At 40.5% G+C, this 22,392-nt stretch overlaps 1 protein-coding gene across 1 annotated transcript in view; it reads right to left on the bottom strand.

Annotated features, from left to right (window-relative positions):
- The window catches only part of rgs7a (regulator of G protein signaling 7a), a gene marked incomplete at its 3' end in the record, with an annotated part of 50,155 nt that extends 28,971 nt beyond the window's left edge, over positions 1 to 21,184 (bottom strand). The window contains exons 1-2 of the mRNA XM_079168346.1: positions 21,034 to 21,184; positions 19,992 to 20,110 (exon numbers count right to left, since the gene is read on the bottom strand). Of these exons, the coding sequence (XP_079024472.1) occupies positions 19,992 to 20,069 (78 nt within the window). The 5' untranslated portion in view covers positions 20,070 to 20,110; positions 21,034 to 21,184. The remainder of the gene's footprint in view (positions 1 to 19,991; positions 20,111 to 21,033) is intronic.
- Positions 21,185 to 22,392: the final 1,208 nt, after the last annotated feature.

Raw genomic sequence — 22,392 nt, 5'->3', positions numbered from 1 at the left:
AAGGTGCCCTGTGTTATGCACCAAAACGCATGTGATGTCTGACAAACGTAATGAAAGCGTTTTCCTCCTCATGAAACATTTATGAAGTCAATTTTCTTTAAGTATTTTAAACCCAGAATATTTTATATCTACGTTTGCTCGCTAGCGGTCTTCTTCTTCACTGGCTTTGCTGGCGCATTGCAGCATATCCTTCACGTGTTACCGCCACCTGTACTTCAGTGGAAAAGTGTGAAACCATTGGTTGGACTGTATATTGTGTCGCTGACACCGACAATACCAAACGCACTCCGAATTCACACGGCAAATATGCAGGTGTGCAGAGGGGAGAAAGAAGCAGGGTTTGAACGTCTCTTTCCAGCTCTCCTTTGATTTTTCACATACTTGCTTCTTCTATCACTTTTTTGTAAGTACAACCGAGCGCAACACCATAAATACTTTCAAGGAATGAATATCTAAAAGTGTGCATGGTTATCCCAATTTATATGAGTCATTGCATCTTGTCCCTTTATATGACAGCCGGCTTTTCACCCGACCTTCGAGTGTGGCTTTACCAAAAAAGCTATTACCACTTTGTCATCAGACCGGGTTGGACAACACGTCGCATGAGCTCATTTTGAGCATTCTCACACCGTTAACTCTCATATCTTCACTCTATTACTGTTATCCTGCTGTAGCATTGCAGACTCCTTTTTTTAAGATTAATAAAATATAGATGTAACAGAAGTCGCAACCTAATAAAGTCTCACTAGACTTCGTCTCTTATGCTCAGGTTTCACTGAAAGATTTCAGCCAAGATTTATATTATCAAGAACAAACAGCCAACATTCATGAAAGGTCACTTCTTACCTCATCAATAAATATTCAAACGTGACGCTGAAGCCATAAAGTGAGCTAAATGCTGGAGCTGCATGACGTACGGCTTGTCTGTAATTTATACAGAGGCTAATTTTAGCCGATGGTCCGTGTATTTCCAGGCTGAAAATCAGAAGAAAAGAACAATCACAGCCCCGTGAGTGGTGCCTTTGTCTAACCAGGTGTAGGAAAGGTTCATGTGGATGTCTGAGTGAAAGGGAGAACCATGGGTCATCTGTGGCACATCCTTTTTGATGTCTGTCTCAAGCAAATTCAACCACAGACCACACTAAGCAAAGTAAAATTCTGCTTTATTTTGCCAGGCTAATAATTATTGCTATATTCTTTTCATCGTTATATTTCCAGGAAACGTCAGTACTGTAATATAGGCATTTTTCAGTATAACAATCCCTCTCTCTTTACACCCCCAACATCATTAAAAGCCTTTCATGATGTACTACGTGGTTGGCAGCGCATAATCTTCTCCATCATTCCCTTGCTGGAAGTCTAATAATCAAACCTCACTGGTAAAGCATTCCTGTGCAAAACGGAAGAAGCAGCAGTTGCAGTATTGTCACCTGGTTTGATGGACAGATGGTATTATCACTATTTCATTTGGAAAGCTTTCCAGATGGTTGCCAACAGATACTTGCATACACAATTCCCTTTTTCACGGGACTTTCATCAACTCCTACATGCTTTTTAGAACACACACAGCCTCCTTCCTCCTCACGTCCCCAGAGAATCATCGTCCCCAGCGTATGGCTGCAGAAGGATGTTCAGTATTTCCCCTGACTCCTCAACATCTCCCTTCCCAAGGGGGGCAAAAAAAAAGGGAGAGAGACAAGCATTGAATCATGGATGAGTGGTAGTCAGCCAGCTATGCCTGCTCCCTGGAAGAAGAAAAAAACACACTGGCATTTATCCTCGTTTGACATCGCTGCGGCTAATGCAGTTCTTGTTCCAAATTTTCCAGCCGGTAGGTTTCTGCCATCTCATGCTTTATGCAACATTTTAGAGAATCATACAACTCCCGAAGGATATAGTGTTATGTTCCAATGGAAATTAAAGCTCTATGTGATTACTTTTTCATTGAAGAATATTAACATTTCATTTTTACCATCATAGCAGTTCACTCAGGAACTGGATGAGCTGTTAACTTTTGGCTTGACTTCAGACACTTCAGAACTTCTTATGCTGATCTATACTGAATGGTGTACTGGTGCAACATTGTAGCTCTAAACAGAAAGTGCTGTCCTTTGTTTCCTTTATGTTTTGTTTTTGTTTGAAAGAAGTAGAAATGAATGCTGTTGTGGTTTTGCATGCATTTCACAACCCACTGTGATCTGCAAGTATCAGGCTTGTTTATTATCAAGAAGAAAATAAACTGCAGTTCAAATTTCTGACTTTCCGTCCAGGATGGTGCTACGGTGTCAAGACCTTTAACACTAATATTTCTACTGATAGCTCTATAATAATTGTATCTATCTGACAAGTTAAGTCAAAAAGTGTGAAGCAGCAAAATCAGACTTATATTGATCAGGTGGACAGAAATACGACTCCAAATAAATGCAAGTGTCACTGAACATGTGATTAAGCAACTGTTTGCTAACATGTTCACCACATTTTCTATAAAGGTTAGTCGCTGCCCCCAAGAAATCAACATAAACTGCTTTATATTGAATCCCGTAATCCTAAAATATTCTCTTTTATATATTTGTTTAATCTCCTGTAGCATTATTTTGTGCAGCGTTTATCTTGTAGTGTCATATATTTTGAAATCAGTGTACTAGCAGCTGCAGTAACAGAAAGTGGACGGACAACTAAAGCAGTGGCGGCACAAGCAGTAGACTCGTAATGTGAGTAGTGGTAGTAGTGTTTGTATTGGTGGGCAGCTGTAACAATGGGGACAGTAAGTGGGGGCACTCTGATTATGTGTGACAAAAGATCTCCTATAAATCTGCTTGTACTTTAATTTGACGCGTAACAAATATAATAGTGCGCTTTTTCAGATGCAGGTGACCCAAAGCACATGTATCCCACGCTCACACACACTCATTTGTCCTGTATTACCTCCGTTTTCATTGTTGTCTTTATTGTCTGTTTTAATCTCATCACTAGCAGTTTCTTGTTCATGTTGGAGTAGCACTCTTGAGGCTGGACCTTCTTCACTTTTCTGTCTCTAGCTGACTCTGTGTTCTAGACACAGATTTCTGCCTATTTCTACATCCACTATGATCTGGTGTTCCTGGCTGGTGGTGGGATAATGTTCCTAGGGCAAGGCCTCTCTCGCGCGCTCTCACTCTCATCTCCTTGGTGGGCGGGCAGTGGGCGCGATGACTAAGCCAAGGTTGGCCATGTGCGAGAACATAATCCACTGAAAGCCAATATCCCTCCTGCCCACCTACCGTGATTTCATCACTCAAACAGCATGCAATCATAAATTACTAGATAAAGTAAAAAGAAAGCTACATTACTTTCAGATTAATTGGCAACAATAGAACTTAATACCTAAATACTAATGGTTGCTAAAAGATGCCGACAGGAGTATATGCAGACACTTAAAATAAACATGCTAACACAAAGGAGATTTGTACTTAGGAGCTTTTAATCATCATGCTTTTATTTTTGGTGGTTAAACAGTGCCGTCTGGACATGGAAATAATGTAGTGTTAAATGAAATCACCCCTATAGTTAATCCTTTATCAAGCCTGTGAGCAGTTTCCAAACTGTCTGGCATTGCACTTCAGGAGTCTTATCATTGGGCACCAGAGAGCATGTTTACTTGGACCAAACAGAGAGACGAGGATGAGAGGAAAACAAAGGAAGATCCAGGGAGGGATGCTGGGTGTAGAAACGGATGAACTGGGAATAATAAATAATGGGAAAATGCAGTCTATTTTTAGGTTCAGAAAACATCAGAGGGAGGGGTCCTCACTCCTCTCTCCATCCCCTCATTTCCCACATTCCTCCTTGGCACGTGCAACAGGACGGCTCCATGTGCCCTGAATACCAATAAGCGAGAAGCAGCTGGATGCTGGCAGGCTGACATTCTTCTGCCTTCTCCTGTCTGCAGAACCGAGACAAGACGAGGACTGGGTATCTGACAGGACATGCACACTTCAGAGGACACAGCAGTCGAGATAGACGATAAACCGATAAGGGCAGACTGTTTGACGCAAGTGACACTTGAACTACGGAGCAATAGAGATGATGGACGATTGGCTTTCTTGAACCTCTCAAAACGTCTGTCACTTGTGGAGTGATTCAGACAGTCATCAGAATAGCATGGGGATTATTCTGATACATAGATAGACAAAATCAGGCAAAATCAAAACGTAATCACTGCTGCGGTTGTTCGATACAATTTAGAGCATAGGTATGTTGCAAGTGAGGCCACTGGAAAAAGTAAATTGCCTCAATCCATGCAGTCATTCAGGACATGATAACTATTTGCAAAACTTCAAATCATGTGCATCCATGCTCACCCTGACATATCCATTCCCACCTGCTCCAATACCAGCTCTTCCATTTACACAGAGGGCTCTGCTGACAGGCAAGGGAAGCCAATATCAACAAATCAAATCAGTCCGTTGCAAGGAATAGAGACCCGTCCTTCCATATCCTAATGCATTGTTAAACCTGACCTTGTCTTTTTTCATTCGGCTCAAGCTTAGATCACATATCTTTTGTCAAGCAAAGGCAGCAAGAAAGAAGAGGCAATGTTGCCAATATACATGTCCAGGAGATCGGTGTTGGGGCTTTATTGGCAGATGGGAAACACTGTTAACAATGCCCAGCCTCTAATTTACAGGCCGAGCAGAGATGAGATAGAGGGCCTGATACACAGTATGTTCTAATTAAAATTGTAAGTGTAGTGAACATACTATTTGAGAAAAAGGTACATTAGTATTAGCACCAAAATGTCCATGAAGAGCAACTTAAAATCCTATTTTTGTAGATCTTCTGTGTTTTTAATTAATGTAGTTATAAATGAAAGGTGTTGGTAATAGTTCAGCCACTATACTGCAGGCAACGGGAGGAGAAAGATGCTGATATTGTATTAAGTAAAAGTAGGAATACTACAATGTAAATATCCTCTGTTACAATTAAAAGTCCTGCATTCAAAATCATACTCAAAAGTACCAGCATTAGAATATACTTAATTTAACGTAACAACGTAAAAGTATTCACTATGGAGAATGGCCCACTTAAAAGTCATATATACCAAATCACTGAATTATGATTAGTGATGCATTCAAGTGTACATCACTTTAATGTTGCAGCTGGTAAATAAAATTGAATAGAATAGAATAGATATTCTTATTGTCCACCAGGGGAAGAATCTGCCATCAGCTCACCGCGCACAAGAAACAACAACATAAAAAGCAGACAAGCAGTTACTAAATCAAACACATAGACAGAGTCATATGACATTAAAACTGTTAATATCCGTGTATGTGTCTTAACTCCTCTCAGTCACTTTACTGAGTTGAGAATATTGGCGGTACTTAGTCGCCAAAGGGACCCTAAAGCTCCTCCCGGAGCTCAAGAACTGGCTGAAGAGAGGACGGGAGCTATCTGCCAGTACACTCCTCGCTTTCTGCCTCGTCCGCTCTGTAAAATATTAAGTCAAGGGCTTTTTGGGGTGCAAACCATTTTGCATTGACACATTTCTCGAAAGTGTATTCTTAGGTCTACAGTTTAGGTGACTAGTTCTAAAATGGAGCTAATTGTTTTTATGCACTGCTGGCGTTTTGAAGTGGATCTGTATGAGGTACATATGCGTAGTCGGTATGTAACTTACAGTGGATGACGGTCAGTACCAGCACGGGAGCAAAGCAATTTACTGCTGTGGACGGGGCAGCAGCAAAACATGTTTTAGCCACCTAAAAGTACGGCTAACCTAAAAAATGTTTTTAATGTTTTCCAACAGGGAATTGAACTGGAAGTAACATTTAGCTATCTTCAAAGCCACTCCATTAACAAAAACAGTACGGATAAGGTTCACTTTCATCTCAGTTATCGGAAAACATTCTAAATATAGCGTACACAGAAATGGATATTGACTTTTTCAGGTGGGTCTCTGTTTAATGTAGTGAAAATAAATGTTGCTGCTGCATCCATCCACAGCAATACATTACTTTGCTCCCCTGCTGGTACTCTCTCCTGTCTGTTTCTCCACACTTGGGTTTTGCCAACTGTCATCTTCTGTCGGAAACACACTGATGCATATGTACCCAATAAAACCCCACTTCAAAACACCTGAACTATCCCTTTAATCCATAATTGTATATCATAATATAATAGTTGAGTTCAATTTGGTATTAATAATCTAAATCTACAAGTAATTAAATACATTTAGTGCATTTAAAAAGTATAATATTTGCTTCTGAGATGTGGTGGAGTAGAAAAAAGAAGCAGAAAATAGAAATACTTGAACTTAAGTACAGTACTTCCTAGTTACAACACACACACACACACACACACACACACACTCATGTTCTGTCACGTTGTGAGCTGAGGCTGTGCTGGACACATCGTTGAAGTGTTTGAGATAATAGCATTTGACAGACTGCTGGTGTGGTTGTCATGGGGATTCCAACAGAGCAGCCATCACAGTAGAAACAAAACGGACGGCAGGAGAAAGCACAACCATTCCAGACAGGAATCTCTCAATTAGCTGATCAGTGATGTGACACTAGGAGCGTTCGAGAACACAAGATGAGTCGAATAACGGTTACCAAGATAAGGAGTTCTGCTGACAGTAGTGCCACAGTGGTTTTGACGAGGGCTTTGTCCAAAATCCCTCCATACTTTCTACGTAGTGCACTACATTTACTGTCCGCCTCTGGGGAACAAGAATATCTCTACTAATGTCAATCCTCCCAATAGGCCTAATTAACCCATAGAGCCACACGTCTAGCATGGCTAAAAACATCTCCTATCATTGCCAAATATATTTTCAAGAATATTGTTTATTATCATGCATTTCCATTGGCTTATTGCCAATTGGCTACATCAGAATAGCTGTGAATAATCATCTTGTTTACATTGCTGCCTGGACAAGAAAGACAGACTTTGACTTAATTTGATGAGGCCAAAAGTCTTCATCATGCAGATGCTAATTTACCTTCTCATATTTTACAACTGACATAATTCTGTCAATTACACCTCCAAATATGGAAATAATATAGGCTGCTTTGTATTTTTCATTCAGATTATAAAAACAGCAAGCTAAGCTAATTAAACTCAACATCTCTAGCATTATCCCTGTATTTAAATTAGGTGGTAACCTCCGGGTCTGAAGTCTCTTAAACTTGCATTCTTACTAATAGCCAGCAGGGGGCGACTCCTCTTGTGCAAAAAGAAGTCTGATTGAATAGAAGTCTATGAGAAAAATACTCTACTTCTCACTTGATTTATTACCTCAGCAAACATTGTGAACATGAGTTAGGGTCTCAATCGCTAGTTTCAAGTCTTCTTCAATGCAGAATGATGTTCATTTAGTCAATGATGGTCCCATTTAGAGTACAATAGACAATAAAGCAGAGTATGCTTTAGGGCGTGGCTACCTTGTGATTAATAGTCGCTACCACGGCGTTGTCCGGTGCTTTCATCTTACAGCTTTAACCCTTTCACAGTGTTTTCAGTTCATGAAAGTTAATTGTATTGTTCGGTTGTACTTAGCTCCGCCCCTTTTGTGTCACTTCTGGTTGCAGAAAGCCAAGATGACGACGCCCAAAATGCCAAACTCGAGGCTACAAAACGTCAGTCCACACATTAATTAGTGATGTCACAGTGACCACGTCCACTTAGATACAATCTATGATTTAAATATAACATAAAACTCTTAACCATGTGCAAGTAAGTTTGTTGAAGCTGACACTTACATATATTAGCCGAGATATTTAAGAAACTCTCACCCCAGCTGCATACATTTTGTTTGCTGCTGCCTTATTTTGCTGCATTTTAGCACAGAAAAGGCACAAGAAGAGAAAAAAGCAGCAGCCGATAGAGTCAAGATGGCGCCCGGGGTTTATAGACTACGCTGTACTGTGGATGGCTGTGCTTGCTAAGCTGAACTAATGGTTGTGAAGCTGTGAGGCTCAGTGGGCTGCAGGTGGAAGCTGCTCAACACACTGCAACCTGCAAGCTAAGAGTGTGTGTGTGTGTGTGTGTGTGTGTGTGTGTGTGTGTGTGTGTTTGTCTGCCACATGGATGTGTTGCAAAGTGCACGGTTTCAGACAAAGGTGTGTCTCAGTCTGTTTGGCAAATGAAGATTATGTCTCAAAACGTATGAAAATGTACCCTTTGGAACAATTGCTGTTTGACTTTTATTATTTTGCCGGTATTGGATTTGCGCGATGGCACTCAGTCATGGCAGGCTAATCACTGAGACATGATTGCTTTTTGGAGAATGACTCCTCATTGTAAAGAGCGGCACCGAGCTGCAGGGGGACAATCAGGACAGCGCTCTCACTTACAGTTACAGTCAATTTGGATGGAAAATGCCACAGTCCATAGTTGTTTGTTTAGAAAGAGTTCCCAATAAAGCTATGAGTCACGAGTGAATCATTTCACACAGGAGGAGAGATGACTATGTGCTCCGGCAGGGTGTAAATACAGTCCTCTCCTTTTCTCTGTGCGAGGATAAAAGCTAACTGGAGCGGCATGGGCTCTGACTAGGACTCTGATGACTTCAAAAAGAGGCGTGAGAGGAGGGGACAGACAGACAGAGGTGGATGGATGCAACCACACACTGGAGGGGAAAATGCACATGTGCATCAGGGTGAGTGAGAGAGAGACAAAGAGACAAACTTAGTGTGATATTGCGGGTATGTGAGAAACATCAAAGACCTGAAATGAAAAAAGGGGCATGAGAGTGGGCTGGGGGGGGGATAAAAGAGATAGAAATGAAAAGGGCAAAGTGTGAACACCAGCGCGAGAGACAGACAGTGAGGGAAACTGGGATGAAAAAGTCTGATGTCCAGACTTGAGACGGAGACAGAGACAGAATGAGAGAGGGAGAGAAAGACAGACTGACAGAGAGAGACACACAGAGTTGCCAAAATATACTACAGAGGAGGGAGGTAATGCATGAAATACTTCTATTTACTCTAGAAAGCTCTTGACGGGCAAATATGACTTTAGCTTTGGCACTGATTTGAGATGAAATATTCAAGGGTTGTTTTGAAGAACGGCATTCCTCCAATATTTCATTTTTCTTTGACAGAATGCTTTAGTGAATGTTATTATTGATTTCAGCAGCAATAGCAATTAGGAGAAATTAGGTGGTAGTGTTTTGGTTCATGCTCCACATAATGGATCTGAATGTCTATTAAGCGATCATTCTTCACAACCAAAATTGTATCAACATTCCAAAATAATGCACCAATAATGCACCTCACAGTGTTAATGGTCTGGGCAGCACTCTAAAGACCGAAACCACAACAGGAAGAAAGTACTGAAGACCTGTCGTAAAAAATAAAAAGGAATCACTTTCTATCGGCTCAATGCAACTGGATGTGAACATATTGGGAAGGGATGCAACTGAAAAATGAGAAGCCAATAGGATATCGAGTATCTATAATGAACAGAGACACAGTGTCTAATGCATCAAGACATAGAGACGAGCAGGCGAGTGGGAATTTATACATCGTGGACTTTAGTGTAGGGAAGAAACAAACCGTCATCAGAAACAACCAGGGAGTGCATTAGAAGAAGAGACGACATGGACGCAGTTGAGATGGATGGTCAGGAGCGGAGGCATAAGGACACATGGACGTATCCACAGAAACAAACCCAGTGTGTGTCGAACACAGAGAAATACAGCAAATAAAACGGCCTCTGTCTGTCTCCTCGACATGTTACCCCTCTCTGTTTCCCTTTAGTCCTAATGGAGCATCTCTGTCCTCATTAAGACCATCAAACTGGATTCATTCACAACTCTGGCCTGGGCACTCCTGTAATCTTTTGCTAAATGTTGAGCGGGAATTAAATGACCGGATGGAGGCGAGGCCTGAGTCAGCCTCTATCTTAATGCCCAGGCTTCCTTAGAACCTTATATAACCCTAACAGACAGGACTAAAGACTCCAGCTGTGGCAGCCTACACAGTGGGGAGAGCTTAGAGCAAAACAGGCCTGGTATCTTTTCACTGTCTTCACAGAGCAGCCCAAACCATCACCCAGTGAAGTCCACTATTAGACATTTTAACTCTCCCCTCACTGAAGATGAACAATGTCAAGATTGATGATTTGATGTACTTTGTTCATATGCAGCTATGATTTATGCTCGCTGGCAGCATTTAGTGTCAACGCAGGAAGTATTGTGCCATTTTGAGTTCAATGGCCAAATAAAGTCTATTACTTTGAGATTGGAGATCCAGGTTTGGGTCCTGTCTAGAGGTAAATATTGAATTTTGTCATGTTTAACCATGATCATTCAGTAACCTCGGCCTAAAATTAACCACACTTTAAAGGAATAGTACCTTATAAATATGCATATTCACTTTATTTCTGGGAGTTTGATGAGAAGATTGATACCACTCTCATAATTGTACCTTCCCTATGAAGCTGGAGCCAGCAGCCAGTTAGCCTATAAAGACTGGAAACAAAATCTGCCTAGCAGCATTTCTGAAGCTCACTAATTAACACATTATATCTAATTTATTCAATCCGTACAGACACGTATAACGTGTTAATTGGAGAGCTTATAGTTGGCTGGGCAGAACAGACAGACTTTTATATCTTGAAAGTGAATAAACATATTTCTTATAGGCAAGGCAAGTTCCTTTTATAGCAAGAATTCATACACATCAGAAATTCAAAGTGATTTCCAAGAGAGCAGATAAAAGAATCACAGAAAAATAACAGTACAAATAAAACAATTAGTAGGACACATGAAATTAAAAGATTAAAAAGGAAGAGTGCATTAAATTAGCTAACGAAACATAGAAGGAAGAGTGCGTGTTCAGTTGTGTTTTAAGTCTTGGAAGTTTGCTCCAGAGACGAGCAGAATAGCAGCTAAGAGCTGCGTCACCGTGTTTAAGGTCTGACAGTACGTAGCAGCAGATTTCTCTCCAGTGCTTTAAAGTCAATTCTTTGACGCCGGTCTAAGGACTTAAGCATCAGACTAAGGTTGTCAATTTTTGGGGTTTTGGTAAGAGCTTTAGCAGTTGCATTTTGTACAAAGCTGAAGCTGTCTGATGGTCTTGTTAGGAAGGCCTGTCGTCAACCCTGCTGATAATAAAAGCCCGCATGAGTTTTTCGAAATCATGTTTTGACACGAAGCCTCCGAGTTTGGCTTTGTTTTTGAGATAGTAGAAAGCTGATTTAGTTATTGCTTCCACATGGTTTTTAAAATGGGGTTAGTTTACTGCTGAGAACATACTCTGTACTGCCAGGTAAAAAAACACAAACTTTGATGTATCTGGGCCACTTTTCTTGATCATGTTTAGACCCTAATGATTGATGTTTACACTCTGAACTGTTTTTCCAGAGTTTGATTGTCTATCATACTAAGTTCTTGAGTTCCCCTTCGCTTTGCTGCTAGTAATTCCAAATGTTGAGTTGTTAGTATTTCCATCTGCCTAGGAGGTTATGTTTTCGGTTCAGTTTGTTTGTTTATTTGTCGGCAGGATTATGGAAAACTATGGGCCCAATTTTCATGACACGTGGTGCAATGGTGTAGCATGGGCCAAGGAAGAACCAATTACATTTTGGAGCAGATCGGAAATACGGACAGATAAACAAATTCTTTTTTCACTTTTGTTAACATTGCAAGATTAGGAATGGCCTTAGTTAAGACTATATATTCTGTCTGATTTCATCAATATTACCCCTGAAAAGACACAAACTCATTGCCAACCGTGAAGGGGGGCAAGTTAACTTCAACAGTTGCAAATATAGCAATCTTTCACTCAGGACTTCCTTTTCAGGAGTTTAACAGTTTGATGTTGTTTCCATGGTACTTTCTGTTTGTTCGTGACTGTCTTAACTTTTACTGGAGCAGAGTCACCCATAATATTTACCGTTTTTTTATAAAAATGATCCAGCAAATCATCTCCAGAGCCTGACAGTTGACTTGAGGTCCTTGGAGGTGCATGCTCAAAGGGAGCACTCGTGTGATCAGTTATGGCTCTCAGTGCTCTGAGTGTGTGAGAACATAGCTAAGTGTTTGAGAGGCCTGTAAATAGTTACTATCAAAATACCAGGAGAACACTTAGTGAGGTATTGAACTGATATAAAGTCAGCAAATTGACCAAAAGGATTGAATTGAAAAGGATTGTTGCTATTCCCTCTCCGCCCCTGTCTGTTCTGGCAGCGCTCATAAAAGTGAATTTAGAGGAGCTGGGTGGTAGTAGCGTTTGCTTGATGCAACCGTGTCAGTTTAGAGTAAGAAGATGACGTTTTTGTTTTAAGATCATTTTTTAAACTTGTTCAGAAGAATTCTAACGTTGAGAAGGGCTAGCTTAACAGTAACTGTAGAGGGTTCAACAGATTCATGTTTATATGAAATGTATTTTAAATTAGAAAAGTTCACAACTGCTCCTCTAAAACATTCTTGACTAGGACAGGTGTAGTTGAGTATGTGAGCGAACAGTGCCCTGATTTGAACAGAGACTTTTTATAGACGCGTCGGCAAAATTTATAGTCGCTCTCGGAGTTGTCTGTGAGCCTCTGCGGGGAGTTTCTTCGTCTCTGTGAGAGTTGGTGTAATAGTCTTTGATAGTTAATATCATTGTTTGAGTGGCTTGAGAAATGGTGATAATTAGAACTCATGGTTTGTCATGAGGTGGGGGCCCTGCATGAGTGTAATACTAGTATGATGTTCATGGATAACGTGAACTAGCCGGAGAGGTGCCAGTTCTCCTCCTGGGTATATGAGGAAGGGCTGCCCACTGCTCCTAATGGGATGGGTGAAATGCAAAGGTTTAATTTCACTGTGTATGCTACGCTGTGTACATGTGTGACAATAAAAGTCGATTTGATTTGATTTGAGGGCAGTGTGGAGATTAGCTTATGCTGGTCTGGCATGTACGCGCAACCAAACCAACTCCGTAAACAAAACACAGAGAAGCTCTTATTACAACACACGATTCTCTGCTCAGGATGCATTACCCCATTATATCTTTACAAAGCAAATAGATTAATGCTCTGAAATGAACCCTCTGAGTTTCAAATGTAGCACCTTTAAAGAGTTCATTATAGGAATACAAAAGAAAGCTACAGTTTGACAGTAAATCCTGTATGTTTTACAGGATTTTAATGTTTTGTCTGCTAAAATATAATTAAAGTAGAATTACATTTCCCCAAAAAACTGTATGAGAACAATTGCCACTTTAGCCATGGCTCTGGCTTCCAGCCCGAGATAGTATATAGATCCAAACAAAGCTTGCTAATTGACAATAGCCACTAATATTGACTAATTGCTAAGCTATCAAAGAAAGAGTACTCATGATTATTCAGATGTGGTAAGTGATAGAGTTACTCTGCCAACTTCTCTGTGTTCCTTTTTTTCTGTTTATTTTGTCACTTCATATTATCTCTTTGAAGACTGAAAAGTAGAACGACTCACAGAAAATGGATTGTTTTTATCAAGAAAGCTTCCAGTCAACTATGTTCTTTGTGTAATGTACATAATGTCATAGATTACATTATGACAAAACGCAGTAAAGGTGGATTATCATAGCCTATCATAGGCCCCCTACTATGATGCCCCTCTAATTGACATTTAGGTATTAACGTCAGCAAAAACAGGCAAAATGGGTTAGCTTAAAACACACAAAGCCATATATGCCAATTTTATATCCAACAGTGTCTGCCAAACCCCCACACTCAACTGTGTATGCAAAAACGAACATGGATGTTTTCACACACAGGAAGAGAAATCGCCTGGCTGGCAAGCTGACATACAAAGAGCCCTACTTCACACACAAAGATTTATCTCTGATCTGGCAATTATAGATCATCCCACCTCACCCCCCCTCCTCTCTCCCTCTTTCTCTCGGTCTTCCTGATCTTCTGATTGCAGATTGAGGCAGACAGGCAGTACAAGAACCCTTCAATCTGGCTCTCAACTGAGAAGAAAATGTATTCAGTTCCCTCCGCTTCATGACTCACAAACAATGTAGGATGCTTGGGAAATTGTATTGATAACAGTGCGGGCAGATATGGGTCGTGTTTAACAGATGCAGATTAGGCTTGGATGGGGAAAAATGCTTTCCAATGACGGGATCTCTGCTGAATTTGTAGTCGTCTCAACCAAGACTGGTGTATTAATAATAATGGCTGCAGTTCTGCATCATCTAACGCTCCTGTATTACCGCTGCGTTGCAGTGATGTAGAGGGAGAAGAGGGAAAGTCTTGTTCCTGCAAAATGATCTCTTGTACACAGCCACTTAATCAATTGACAAAATCTATATTATGCACTAATACCTTTGCCCTGTTTGTTATTTGTTCATTCATTACTTCATTCCTGAGTCACACGGAGAGGATATGGTTCAAATCTCACGGTGCGGCATCAACACGCTTTTCACTGTCCTGTAGCTGAAAACGCAGAGAGAATGCTAATGTTGTGAGAAGAAAAGCCTGGAAAAGAAATGTTGATTAACTTTTTGACTTGACCGTTGACCATAATTATTCTCTCTGGCCTAATTATTCCGGTTGCAGTATAGTTACATGCGAAAGCTATTTCTGGCTGACAGCAGTCTGGAAGAAGAGGAAGACTTTTTTTTTGGTAGTTGCTACACAAACTGATGTTATAATCACGACACGTAATAGTATTTGTTCTAATGACATGAAATCAATTGCGTGACTATGTTGAATGATGATGATTTGAAGCATATATTCATCAGTGTCTCGCACATTTTGCTAATGTATGTAAAGAAACTACATGTAAAAACATGTCTTTAGCTTTACGTCTACTATCAGGTCAAACAGCTACTTGAATGGTTGAACTTGACATAAAAGTCCCAATAAATATACTTTATTTTGGATTGTTCTGTTTGTTGACATTTGTTTGGCCATATTACCATATTTGATCCGTTTCATTTTGAAAAGTCAGCTTTTTAAAAACCAACATGGCTCAGTTCAAAATGTTGTTTCAAAACAAAGGTGATCTTGTTAACATGCTGTAAAGTGGTGCGAGAACAATAAAAACCGCAGACTCTTACACTCTTTACACATCATCGTTATCTGCAGAAAAGACCAGGGACCAATTACTTCAAAGATGCACCGTATTGACATTTATGTAAACAGAATTTAAAACAGTACTCTCCCATAGGAACTGAAGACAACAATAACAGTGTGACATATATTGCATGCGCTCATTGTGAAGAAACAGAAAAAATAAATAAATACAGAATGAATGGCTCTACAAAGAGACAGAAGCCAAACTGGCTGCTAGAAGAACAATTACTGGATAAGAAATGCCCGTCAGATGTAATTAAGAGTGGGCTGTCAGATACTACTCCACAGAGGAAGAACAGTAGTTACATTATACTGCAAAAAAATGTATTGGTTTATTTTATCTTATATAAAGTCCTAAAAATCAAATTTGTCTAGAGAAATTAGGAATATTGTAGCATTTGGATCGATAACTTAATACATTTCAAGCCAAATAACTGGTGGAGAAGAAACGTTTTTGTTGCACTGAAAAGCTCCGCTAATTCGTCTGGGGTGGGAGAAGCAAGAGAATCATTTTCAATCAGGAAATATCTCACATTTTCACTTTCGGAGGATGATGTGAATGTAGAGAAAACTATACACACTATATCAATCTATCATTTAACTGTAATCATTCAAATATTACTGTGTTCCCTTTCCTCTTTCTTACCACTCACTCAATGACAATCAGCGCACACAGAGACACACACACAGCGGTGGCTGCTCCCTCCTCGTGCTGAGTGGCTAAGAACTTCGCCAGAGCTGTTTTAGGCTCCCATAAAAAATTCAGGACCCTCTCTTAGCAACATTCGCCCTACATACAGCATACACACATGCTCGCACATGCATCAAAGCATTATTCATGGTGCACACATGTGAGCAGGCATGAAAACACACACACGCACCACACACATACTGTACACTCTGGTACACTTGATGATATACAGAAAGCCTGACATGTTTGATGTGAGAGCAGCAAGACATCACTCATGCTTTTATATGGTAAGTAATGATCTAAACCCTCAGACATGCACTGCATATCCACTGAATCCTTCCACTGAACATTTTATTGCCTTTCCTTGATAAAACAGGAGGAGTTCGGACTTATCACTTGTAGTTAGGGTCGCCAGCAACTGTTGCCAATAAAATCAGTTCATCACAAAGCCAGCTGTGTGTGTGTGTGTGTGTACATCTGTTTCGCCAAATGCGTCTGTTTAAATGCTGCGTGTGTTATTTTTCATACATCTCGGGTATGTGCGTTTAAGCAAGGTGTCTGTGTGCATGCATCCTTGAGGAAAACAGACATCTCTGCACACATCTCCACAGCAAGCGGGTCAACACCTCAGCTCACGCATCTGTTTTCATTATGGCGTTAACGACAGGAGTGGAGGGATGGACGGGCCAGAGAGAAAGAAAAAAGACTGAGAGAGTTCAAGGATGTAGTCATGCTCCCAGTGGAAAGACTATCAAACCAGAATCTGCAGTCCTTAACCATAAAGCTCCCTCTGCTCACATTACGTAATCCATCCCCTACTATAGAGGTCTACAGGGATTTTTGTAGGCCAACACCGGAAGTTAGCGTTGCACTGATTCCCTCGACCAAAAGCCAATGGGATTTTTTAATTGGATTTTAGATCATTGCGAAAAAATAAGCTCCGTGGCAAACAAACGTTTTTGATGCTAACATGTTTTGTTCAGCAACATCTTCACAAATGAACACCAACTCCTGATTTTTGAAGCGTGAATCCAATCGGCAGAAGTAAAATGCTAGCGTTAGGCTGTAAACAAACTACTCCACGGTTGCATGAGCGGGAGTATAAACACAACGAGGCTGCAAAGGCAGGCTAGTCGGCGTGATGACGTTTTGCAGTCTCATTTAGCCACTTAGTTTGCAACTGGCTTTTTTGAGACTCGTAAAAGCTTCAAAATACACGTGAGGGGTATTTACAGATTTTATATCGTAGCACAAAACATTAAAATATCTTGAACTTTTCTGAACCACAGACCTTATTTTAGTCATCTAAACAAAAGAATGTTTAAAGAAAAACACTGACTTCGAGATGAGGGAACCAGCAGTGCAAAAATGCAAACTCATTTACTGGTTTTAGGACTCATTCCTACAGGACTCTATGCACTAGTAGCACGTTTTCAACTATCGAGTAGATGTGCTTAATATCAACATTTTTAAAAAGCATTTACTCTGTGTATTTATGATATTCCTGCACAAGATGTCTGAACAGCAAAACAGAACATAAAAGCATGTTTTCCACTTGAGATTTGAGCTCGTTTAGCGAGGCCGTCAGTGTGGGTTGCAACACCTCTGCCAAGTCATCTCCATCTGAAAAGCATTTGGGGCACCTGTTCATCCTGGCCATATCCACACGTCTCCAGACAGCGCTCTTCCAATTGCAGTTTTGAATTAAACCCACTCCAGAAACACCAATTTCATCCTCACTGCCTTCGCCATGTTCTTTCATTCTGCAGTGTATCTAGGTCAGTCAGTGTACAGAGCCAAGCTGCGGCCATGTGTGGTCAAGTGTTGAGAAGTGAAGAACCGGATGATGTAGGAGTGCTTCATGACTAAGATATTAATCTGACCAAACATTTGAGAATAAACTAACCGTGAAGTCTCAATATCTGCCTCCTAATTTTGAAGAAATACAATAACTCTTAAATGTGGTTGCTGAAGTATAACGCTGCTAAGTTAACACACAAGCTCCTGATGTTTTTCTCATTTGCATGCTTGGTTCTTCAGATCGTTCATGGCATGACCAAAAAAGCCGGACTTTCAGATCAATAGCAGAAAAAAGGAAGAGACATCACATGTAATTGAATAGGTGGAAAGACCTCAAGTTGATATTTAATATACAGGATGCGACTAGCTTTGATGCCTCAGCATATATGGATACTGTTTCATATTAAAGGGGAGAAGCCCCAGGCAAAAACAGTGCTTTTCATTCACTGATCAATTTCATATTTCAGGCTATTTTGCTGCAATAACATGTCTTCTTTGAGACTTGGAAAGAAGACATCCACAATAATCATTTTTCATATATAATATATTTAATATTTCTCAAAAGTAATGCAAAAGAAATGACGTATTCACCTGTAGATTGTTGCAAAATGCATGGAATTTACAGTACATATCTTTAAGGTTGTTTCTGTCATGCTACATACACCAAACCTTCCAGGTTCATTCCTAACTATATACTGAAGGTTTTTATAGAGGGGTTTTGTTCATATGTCATTCAAAGTCTGATTTGTATAACATTTGTATTCCTAAAAACACTCATTTGCATATTGAAACATACATTTTCTGAAAACTTGTGACTCATAAAATGTGTAATTCTAATGTAATAAATCCACTGGAGAAGTTTCATGGTGGAATTTATTGGTGATCCTTTTCTTTTTCAATTATTCCCCTGGGCTGTCTCCCCTAAAATGATATTTAATAAGAGGTATGGCTTCCTCCAACATTACAATGGACGACAAAACCAGTCACATTAATCTCCACTATCCTCACTGTTTGGCTTACTTATGAACAGGCTGGTTTATGGGCCAGTAGTCCTGCGTTGGGAAAATGAAAATTGTGACTTAGGAAATAAAAAATAATAACCTTTCTGAAACATTTCTGCTTAGCAGCACTTCCAGCAAATCTTGTCCCACGCTGGCAGTAACATTGCCTAACACGCTGCGAGTGCTATAAAAGACCGTCAATCTATGATATCATGCTAAGCGTATCCCCTTCCTGGCGTGCAGATGCTGCCACAGATGGAATGGGAGCATTCGCTGAAGGGTGAAGAGAATGAAATGAAGAAATTCACTCAACGCTTGAGTCATCCACAAGTAAGATGAGAAAATGATCACTTCATTGGTGCATCTGAGAGTGAAGTAAAGCATTACATTGCCCGTCAGCCAATGTCCACGCACATACAGCTGTTGTTGCTCTGGTGTGATACTGTAGATATTTAATACATTTGCAGAACACCATAAGCTAGAATCCAGCCTCATTTCATTATGGAATAACGACACCTGAGATGAGTGAATTAGGTATTTTGATTTTATGTGCAAGACATGTAGCACATACAGCGTGGTTCATAAAGGATGTCAGAAAATATAACGCAAACTATAAGACAATAATGACACCACCAGGGAACAGAAGGCTCTCCTGGTGGTAGCAAAAGCAATTTTCAGAACGGTTTATTTGTAGGTTAATCTTAAATGTAGCTATTTTTGTCAAGGGAGAAGAAAAGATTAAAACCAAATGAGTGTTCGAGGAGCAGTGCACACACCCTCATATAAATATATACGGTATATATCTACATATATAGAACTACAATTGGGCCTCAAAGTAAACAACTGTTATCTTCACTGTAGATTATTATTTTACTAACCCATCTGATGTTTGGAGCAGTGCTGCATTAAGGTGTCTCAGCAGTGGGCCAGTTCACTCCCCTCCCTTTCTCTAATTCTCTAATGTAGTAATGGATTTAACAGGGAAATGATACACCACTAGCAGTCTAATGAACAATGGTTAAAAAGCCTGTGGCTTCCGTTTGGTTCTATTAATGTCAGTCAGTTAAAAATCCATCCTCCAACATGTTCGCAGTAAAAGCTGATGGTTTAACTCTGTGTGTGTGTGTGTGTGTGTGTGTGTGTGTGTGTGTGTGTGTGTGTGTGTGTGTGTGTGTGTGTGTGTGTGTGTGTGTGTGTGAATCTACTTGCATGGTATACATGTTGTGAGAAAAGAATTGCATGTTCTCTCCATGCTCTCATCAAGCATGGCGTAGCATTACAACCCTAAATCAACCATGTCCCAGGAACACTGTCTCGCCATTAGTAATAGCAATTTCCATTGCACAGCTCATCGTTAAGTAAATTGATGCAAGCGAGACACGCTCACACTCTCAGACACACACACACACACACACACAAACACACGTGCAGGCTAAAAATAGCAGCGGCCTTACCTTTCTGTACACTATCATGTTGGGGGACTCATCCGCTACCCCGTTGGTCCCCTGCCCACCGCTGTTGGTCTGTGCCATGATCCAGTGAGTAAATCTGCCACAGGAAATGTCAGGTGCTCCTGTTGTGAACAGAATGGATATTTTGGTCCATCAGAAGAACAATGGGGATTGAACGTGACTTGCCTTGACGTTGCCAAGAAGAGAGCAATTTACATAACTTGTGGCCTGGACTCACGTTTCAACATATTTTACATTTCCACATGGAACAGATGTGCAGAGCTACATGTGTTCCCATTTCACAAGGTCTTGACAAGGACGTTTTTTTATTAAGCAAGGTATGGTTACTAGTTCAATTTGAATTCCAAATGAATGGGGCAAAAGTTCAACTTGAACAGCAATGATTGGTACCATGTAGGACTATTACTCTTTTCTCTGTTACATTCATTGTGCACAAAAAAAAAAAGATCATCTTTTACTGTTTGTTGATATCGGAGGATTCAGCCGCAATCCTCGAGTCCTACATGGCACCGCGCATCCTAAGATTGCAATGGCAAGATAAGGTGAGGTGAAGACCCGGACCCTGACACCGATAAATACAGTAAAAAAAACAACAACAAAACACCGTCCCTGAAGGAGGCACAATGCAGCTTAGACACTCGGGTAGAGCAGCCGTAGTCAAAACGTGCAAGACTGTGCGAATGTGACGGATATCGCATGCACGTTACAGCTTCATCATTCTTTCTTCCCCATACGACACCCACACGACATCCTTGGGAGGTTTAGTCTGCAACACTAAATAGCCTATAGCACGCAAACAGCGAAGTCATGAAACCTGCTCTTAACATGAGGCCGTCATCCCTACTATGCTGTGTTTGTCTCACCACAAGCCGCTGTCCGTTTCAGCACATTGGACAGCTACCGCAAACCGCCCTCGCCTGTTATCGTGCCTCTTCTCAATCACGAATAGCGCGTAAATACACTGGCATCACAGCGACATCGGTCACCGGAGGAGAAGGAGGAGGAGGAGGAGGGGGGGGCTTACCTGAAAAAAACGTGCAGCCCGCTGTAGGAGTCCTGAATCCTTGCAGAGGTGGAAACCTGGTCCTTCGCGTTCAGTATGTCAACTGGCAGACATAGGAATGCGAGGATTGTTCATTGGCAGCGCGAAGAGGCAGACATTCGGTGGACACTTGGTGTGGCACAGCTCTCCGTCTCTATCTCTCCTCCAAACGATGCTCAGAAGCACAGGCGCGCCACCTCGGAGCGCGAACGCGCATCGATGCATGACCAATCGCGTGTGGGGAATAAATTACAACCCCTTTTTGGAGACATGCAGCTAGTTTTCCAAGTCAAAGTGTACCGCTATGCACTGAGGACTTAATGCCGGTCCCGAAAGCTATAGGTCAAGGTGGAATATGTTCGTACTTGCACTCTTTATCAAAGGTAAAGAGGGGACACAATTTAAGCACTGATTTTTTGTTTTCCATTCTTTTCTGAACCAGGGGAAGTAACTGTTTTGTATATGTAGATTACTGCTGGTGTCGCAGTTGAACGTAAAGGGATATTCAGCAGAAAGTAACTGAACACAACACTGAGGAACTTGTGCTTTACTTCAGTAGTCTATTTAATGTTTGTACTACTTTATAATTCTACTCCACCACATTTCAGATAAACCTACAAAAGCCATATAAAACACACGTTATGTAGTAAATTAAACTAGCCAACATTGTATAAATAGAGCCTGTTACAGGATTATAGTGCAGCATATTTAGTACATGATAATGCATCATTAATGTAATAACTTATCATTCAAAGTTATTACATCGGCAAATAATGTACACTGAGAGAGCTCATTTTGCCTGGATATTTGATGTACCTTAAAGTTTAGGTACATTTTGCTGATAATACTTACAGACTTCTATGTGAAATTTTGAATGCAGGACTTTTAATGGCATTTTCTTTACATTGTGGACTATTTATATAAATGATTACAAATGCTGTTATAATAGGATATGAATACTTCCCCCACTACTGTCCTTAATATAGAATTATTGTGATTGGACGTATAATGTATTGCTACTTCTCTGAGTCAAATCTCTTCTGATGGTGCTCCATGACAGTCAGTAAGGTGCCAACCTTTGAAGACACCTTGTATGAACTATTAATATATGAGTGTCTGATTGACAAACGTCACTATAGTTAATGAGGTCACTCTCATTTCAGCAGTCTTGACATGTTTTTCTGAACGACCAAGTAATTTACATGTTCCTTATTAGTTCATTGACGCTTTGTGTTGCAACATCAAGTTTCCTTTTTGTTTTTTCAGCAACAAAGTTTCAGTTTTAACTAAAACAATCAGAACATGATAATGAACATAAATACCGAGCCACAGTTGCTGTGC

This window comes from Pholis gunnellus, assembly GCF_910591455.1.
Source record: "Pholis gunnellus genome assembly, chromosome: 11".
NCBI classification, from domain to species: Eukaryota; Metazoa; Chordata; class Actinopteri; order Perciformes; family Pholidae; genus Pholis; species Pholis gunnellus.
This window is presented reverse-complemented; position numbering and strand designations above follow the sequence as displayed.